Raw genomic sequence first — 7,076 nt, forward strand, 5'->3', positions numbered from 1 at the left:
GCGCAGGGGCCGGGGTGGAGCCGGCCCCGAGGGTTTCATTGGCCGCATTTGCAGAATGAAGGAGAGAGTCAGAGGGAAAGAGAAGAGGTGGACGCCCCGGGGCGGGTGGGGTCCCCCGCCGCCGCCGCATCTCTTCATTTCCTGCCCTTTCCCCGGTGAAGCGATTCTCAGAAGCAAGTTTTGAGGCAGAAAGAGAAACTAATAGGACATGAAGTATTGGGAGCTTCCTGAGGATCGGGAACTGTTTACCTGACGTTGTATCCCCTGCTCCGAACGGGTGGCGCCTCGTGGAACGGAACCAGGAACTTGTAATGAGGTTGCACTGTCAGTTATGACATGAGCGCCATGTATGTCCAGACACATTTTGTTCTTATGTAGCTGATAAATAGCAACATGTGGGAAAACATACTTGAGAAATCCACACTCCATATCACCCTTGGGCAAGAGCGATGAAAGATAGTTTCATTTTTCAAATGGGGCAGCTGAGACTCGGGGACAGTGACCCTTCCAAGGACACGTATGAGAACTAAAATGTAGGTTCCCTACTTCCCAAACTAGAGTCCATTAATGAACGCCTTTGAAGTCAGGGTCTGGCTTGGAGAGAGATTGCAGCCTATCTCAGAAATAATAAATTGGAGTCAGTTTGGCTCTGTGGAAGGAAACTTGCCGTCCTTTGAACAATGTGGGAAACTGGAGATCATTAACCTAAATATTGAATTTCTGAGCCATGGGAGTTAGAATGCAAAATGTCAGAACTAAAATTTAGCTAATTGTTCAAAGGTCATAATATTAGGAACTGACAAGAGAATCATTGATCTGCTGCCCCCTGCACCCACTGTGATGGAGCCTGCAACCCCTAACCCGGCATGTGCTCTGACCTGGTTCATAGGTCCACGCTCAACCACTGACCCACGCCAGCCGGGCTCTTTTGGTCTCTCTCATGATTCATTTACTGTTTTTGTTGTTTTTTTTAACCCTCACCTGGGGATTGATTTTTTAAAAAGAGTGGAAGGATGGGAGGCAGGGCGTTGGAGAGAGAGCGAATGATGAATGTGAGAGAGATACATTAACTAGTTGCCTCCTGATGATTGAACCTGCAGCCCAGGTACATGCCCTTCCCTGGGATTCGAACTCGGAAACCTTCCGTAGGAGGGCCAACACTGTCCACTGAAACACACTGGCAAGGCATACTGTTACATTTTGATTGACCCTTGTCTTCAGACTCCTTATGATTAAGGCCTAAATCAAGGTCAGTATTCTCTTGTCCTATACCAGTGGTTCTCAACCTGTGGGTCGCGACCCCTTTGGGGGGTCGAATGACCCTTTCACAGGGGTCGCCTAAGGCCATCAGAAAACACATACATAATTACATATTGTTTTTGTGATTAATCACTATGCTTTAATTATGTTCATTTTGTAACAATGAAAATACATCCTGCATATCAGATATTTACATTATGATTCATAACAGTAGCAAAATTACAGTTATGAAGTAGCAAAGAAAATAATTTTATGGTTGGGGGTCACCACAACATGAGGAACTGTATTAAAGGGTCGCAGCATTAGGAAGGTTGAGAACCACTGTCCTTTACTAACATATAATTCTTGTTTCAAATCCTATTAATTTAGGTTTATACACGTGGGTATTACCCTTTGCTGATGTTTGACATGGTATTAATCTTAAATTTTTAATTATAAAAAAATTTTTTTTAATTGATTGCCCTGGCCAGTGTGGCTCAGTTGGTTGGAGTGTCAGCCCGTGCACCGGAAGGTCTCGGGTTTGATTCCCAGCCAGGACACATACCTAGGTTGAGGGTTCAATCCCCAGTGAGGGCAGATACGGGAGGCAACTGATCAATCTATCTCTTTCACATTGATGTTTCTCTCTCCCTCCCACTCTAAAAAAAAAAAAAAATTAAGTTTATTGAAGCAGATGAATTTTGCCTTTTTGAGCAGCTTATGAGTAGCATTTTCCCATATGTGATCTGCAGATCTTAAGCCACACTCTAGTTTTCAGATTCCAACCCTAGGTATTTAAATAAAGGTTAAAGAAAGGGGATTCTGTAGGCAGTGGTGCCAGAGATTAATGGACACTGGACAGGGCTCCTTAAGTCATTTGAGGCTATGTACACATCTCCATCTCTACCTTCCTGCCCCTTTCTCACAACCTCAAAACTAGTCAAGTAAAGAACAGTGAAATAATTTCCTTCATCTGGAAATTATGATGAAGAAGAAACAGGGTTTAGAGAACTTCAGAATGGCTATGAAGTCTCCAGCTTCTTAAGGTTATCAAAAATCCAGATTTTTCAGGTGGATAAGTAAATTGTAAGAGTGAGTACAAGTAATATGCATATATACATATTTTATATGCAAAACCATTTCATTACTATTGAGGACAAAGCTATTACTTTACAGACAAAATAAGTTTTAAGTTTTCATTGAAATGAAAGGCATATTCCATATTAACTGAAGTCCACAGTCATAAGAAGCAGCCCTTCATTGGTTTGAAGGGGAGAAAGTTCTACATTATATTTCTGAAGTGATATTAATGATCATGACCTGATTATAATTACCCACCTCTGCCATTAACCAACCACCCAGCCTCTCTGGGCTTTCGTTTTCTTATTTGTAAAATGAGAGAATTGAAACTAGATGACTTTCTTCTAAAATGTGCAGTCACTCAATGAAACATCCCAGTGAAACTTTGTAAAACTCTTTTTTTCTTCCCACCTTTAAAAAAAAGTTTTATTTGTTGATTTTAGAAAGAGAGACAGAAATCAATTTGTTTTTCCACTTATGCAGTCATTGCTTGCTTCTTGTATATGCCCTCACGGCATGGAACCTGACACGTTGGCATATTGGGACGTTGCTCTAACCAACTGAGCCACCTGGTGTAAAACTTGTCTGTGAACTGGAGGTCAGCTTTCCTAATCATCACAATTATAGAGTTCCTCTATATATCTATTAAGTATACACAAATACAGGTTTCTATTTCCTCTCTGCAATTTTCCTTCATTCTAGAGAATGTTTATTATATCTTACTCTTTGGCCTTTAGCTGGGCTGTTGATAAAGCATCTGACTTTGCTACTTCTCTAGGTCACCAGTGAGAAGCTGTGCAGAGCCCAACATGAGCTTCATTTCCAAGCTGCCACCTATCTCTGCCTCCTCCGTAGCGTCCGTGAACATGTGGCCCTTCATCAGGAATTTCATGGGAAGGGTGAGCGCTCAGTGGAGGAGGCAGCTGGCTTGGTGGGTCTCAAGTTGCCCCATCAGCCCGGAGGGAAGGGCTGGGAGCCATGAAAATGAAGAGATTCCTTGGATGCTGCCTTCATACAAGAATTTAATTATTTCTATCGATATGTATTTATCATTAAATTTTATTTAAAGTTTAGTGTTTTTCTCTGTAATTTTGTTGTCCAAGTGTTTCTTTTTTTAAGTCTTTTTTATTTCAAGAAAAATGATCTTAAATATAATAATGTTACATGCAATAAACAATACTTCAAGATAAACAATTTTAAATATGATGTTACATGCAATAAACATTAATATTTCAAGAATAAAAGGATTTTAAGTTTAATAATATTACCAACACTGTACTAACATAGTATGGTATCCCAAAAGTTGTAGGAAATATTAAAAATCTGCAAATAACAGGATTACTTCTAGAATATTTTCCCCCCCTCTGGCTCTATATTTTTTTTAATTCTTTACTGTTTAAAGTATTACATGAGTCTCTTTTTTCCCCTCATTGACCTCTCCCCCACCACCACCTCCCCCAAGCACAAGCCCTCAGCCCCCCTATTGTCTGTGTCCATTGGTTTTGCTCATATGTATGCATGCAAGTCCTTTGGTTGATCTCTTACCCCATCACCCCCGCCTTCCCTCATAGGTTGTACAGTCTGTTCCATGCTTCTATGACTCTGGTTCTAATTTTGTTCATCAGTTTATCTTGTTCATTATTTTCCACAACTGAGTGAGATTGTATGATATTTCTCTTTCTCCAACTTGCTTATTTTGCTTAGCATGATTTCTTTTAAAGTCTATTTTGTCGGATATAAGTATTTCTACTCCAGCTTTTCTTTCTTTTCCATTTGCATGGAAATTTTTTTTCCATCTCTTCACTTTCATCTTGTGTGTGTCTTTTGTTTTGAGATGGGTCTCTTGTAGATAGCATATAGTTGGGTCATGTTTTTTTTTTAATCCATTCAGCTACCCTACAGCTTTTGATTGGAGCATTTAATCCACTTACATGTAGGGTTATTATTGAGCGGTACTTATTTATATCCATTTTAATTCTGTATGGCTAGGTTTCTCTCTGTTTCTTCTCAGCAATCTCTTACAGCATTCCCTTTAGCATTTCTTATAATGCTGGCTTGGTGGTGATGAACTCCTTTAGCCTTTTTTTGTCTGGGAAGTTCTTTATTTGACTGTCTATTTTGAATGATAGTCTTGCTGGATATAGTCATCCGGGTCTCAGATCCTTGCTTACCTTGAGTACTTCATGCCATTTCCTTCTGACCTGTAGAGTTTCTGATGAGAAATCAGGTGTCAGCCTTATGGGAACTCCTTTGTATGTAACAGTTTTCTCTTGCTGCCTTTAAGATTCTCTCTTTGTCTTTAATTTTTGGCATTTTAATTATGATGTGTCTGGGTGTAAGTCTGTTTGGGTTCTTCTTTTTTGGGGTTCTCTGTGCCTCCTGCACTGTGTGACTTTTTCCTTTACCAGGCTAGGGAAGTTTTCTATCATTATTTCTTCAAACACCTCTATTCCTTTCTTTATTTCTGCCTCTTCTGGCACACGTACTATTCTAATACTGTTACGTTTCACATTGTCCCACAGCTCCCTTAAGCTGTCGTCCTATTTTTTAATTGTTCTTTCTTTTTGGTTCTCTAATTGAGTGATATTTTCAACTCTGTCTTCTAATTCACTGATTCAATCCTCAGCTTCCCCTAATCTGCTGTGTATTCCTACCAATGTGTTCTTTGTGTTATGTCATTCTTTATCTCAGACTGTTCTTTTTTCATAGTTACTATATCTTTTTTCATAACGGTTGAGCATTTTTAACATCATTACTCTGAACGCTGTTTCAGATAAATTTCTTATCTCTGCTTCATTTATCTCTTCAGGAGAATTCACTAGTTCTTTCATTTGATGGTTTTTTTCTTTGTTTCCTCATTTTGGTTGTCTGGGTTTGTGACTATGTTTTAGGTAAATCCTCTATACCTCTCAATCTCTAGTGCAGGACAGCATTAAAAGCTGTTTCTGACTAATTGGATCGGGCAAAGACTCAAAGCCTCCAGAGACCACCTCTGCTACAGACTAGTAGGATTCCAGACTTGAATTGCCCCCAAACAAATGTCCTCAAGTGTGGTGAGAGTTTTTTCAACAGGGTGGGCAGTTGCTTCTGCCTGGAGGCTAATTGTTACTTTTAATCTCTTAAGTGGTCTCAGGTCAAAGTGTTTTCCAATAGGGTGTATGGACTGTTTTCCCCCCAGGCAAGGCCAATGTCTGTGTGGGAAAGATGTCCTCCACTGTGTGAGGGAATGACTCAGCCCAGGAAACTTGGGGTGTCTACCTTCTGAGTTCTATCCCTTGAGTCCCCAGTCGTGGGTTCTGCTCTCACAGCTCCAGTCCACTTCACCCTCGCTCTGCCAGAATGCAAGGTGGGTGGCTCCACAGGGAATTTTGTGTGTTGGCCCTTTAAGAGGGTGCCTGAACTTTCAGCTGCCACTCCCTGGCAAACAGCACCCCACTGCTTTTCACAGCTAGATGTTATGTGGGTACCCTCCTCAGTTTGGTGGTCTCTGCTGGGGAGCCCAGCTTCAGGATTACATCCCAGAGTTCTCAGTGGCAACCCCCCTCCCCCTCCACACGCACAGCTGAGATATATCTCTGGGACTTCAGTTGACATCTGTGGGAGCCTGGCCAGCTCTTTCATGCCTCTGCCCCTCCTATCAGTCTCTATGCAGTCTCCACCTTTGGTCCTGTGTATCAGGGTTCTCTCCTATGAGTTTTCCATTGGTTATTCAGGAAGCCTTTCCATATTTCAGTTGTAATTCCAGCTTGTTCCTGGGAGCATGTCCCTGCAGCAGCATCCTACTCTGCCACCATTTTTAATCCCCGTCCAAGTGTTTCTTAGGGAGATTTCATCTTACTGAACTTCTTACACTAGGCTGATTGATGTTCTGAATTTACTTTTAAAACTATTAGTATTTTTATTTTAAAGTAATACAAGCCTATTATTAAGGAATTCTGATGGTATTAACATAAAAGCCCTATTCCTTTGTCCTTTCCTTTTCCTATTCCCAGGTGGTAACTATTACTAACAGTTTGGTGTGCATCTTTCCAGATACTTCTTATGCATATACAAGCATACAATTATATGTACATAGTTATTAAAAATATACAAATATCAAATGTTAATATCCAGGTAGGAAAGAGATGGCACACCCAAATAGGGTTACTGAGGAGAGTTAATGAAGAGATTTATAAAGACATGGCCTGAATTAAGGTCAACAGGATGGGCTAACAACAATGTGGCACTATTATGGGGTTGGCAAAAGTGGGTGAATAATAATAAGTAACACAAAAATAAACTCTGTTTTATGTACTCACAACTATAAACCTACTTTGCCTACTTCTGCATTACCTTCTAGGCCTGACAGAGGTGACTCTTAGGTATAAGAACATGGTCACCACTCAACTATAGGCCTCAGAGAAGAAAACCAAGGAGAGGGAGAAGGAATACACTTACTTCCTTCTCCTGCCTTCTAATCTTCATGTCAAATTGCTCTTCTCTTGAATTCCCTATCAGGGTGAAGGGCTCCACCATGCACTTGACCGACCAACTAAAAATCTTGGGCTTCATTCTGTATTCCTTCTCTCTCTTCATCCAATCAGTCAACAATTTCCACTTCTTTAATAGCTCTAACATCCTTCTCCCCCTCAATCTGCACTGCCTCTGTCCTAGTTCAAGCACTGATAATCTTTTGGTTGAACTATTAAACTAGTCTCCTAAATCGTCCCCTTGCTTCTAACATGCTGCATTCCTCAAATAAAAATTATTATTTCTCG

The 7,076-nt window shown here is 40.6% G+C and overlaps 1 protein-coding gene across 1 annotated transcript in view; it reads left to right on the top strand.

The window, feature by feature from the left end:
* LOC106727609 (chromosome unknown open reading frame, human C7orf55) overlaps nt 1–3,408 on the top strand; it is a 5,090-nt gene extending 1,682 nt beyond the window's left edge. The window contains exon 3 of the mRNA XM_014546704.1: nt 3,098–3,408. Coding sequence (XP_014402190.1) covers nt 3,098–3,301 — 204 coding nt within the window. The 3' untranslated portion in view covers nt 3,302–3,408. The remainder of the gene's footprint in view (nt 1–3,097) is intronic.
* Nucleotides 3,409–7,076: the final 3,668 nt, after the last annotated feature.

Source organism: Myotis brandtii, unplaced genomic scaffold, assembly GCF_000412655.1.
Source record: "Myotis brandtii unplaced genomic scaffold, ASM41265v1 scaffold455, whole genome shotgun sequence".
Taxonomy (NCBI): domain Eukaryota; kingdom Metazoa; phylum Chordata; class Mammalia; order Chiroptera; family Vespertilionidae; genus Myotis; species Myotis brandtii.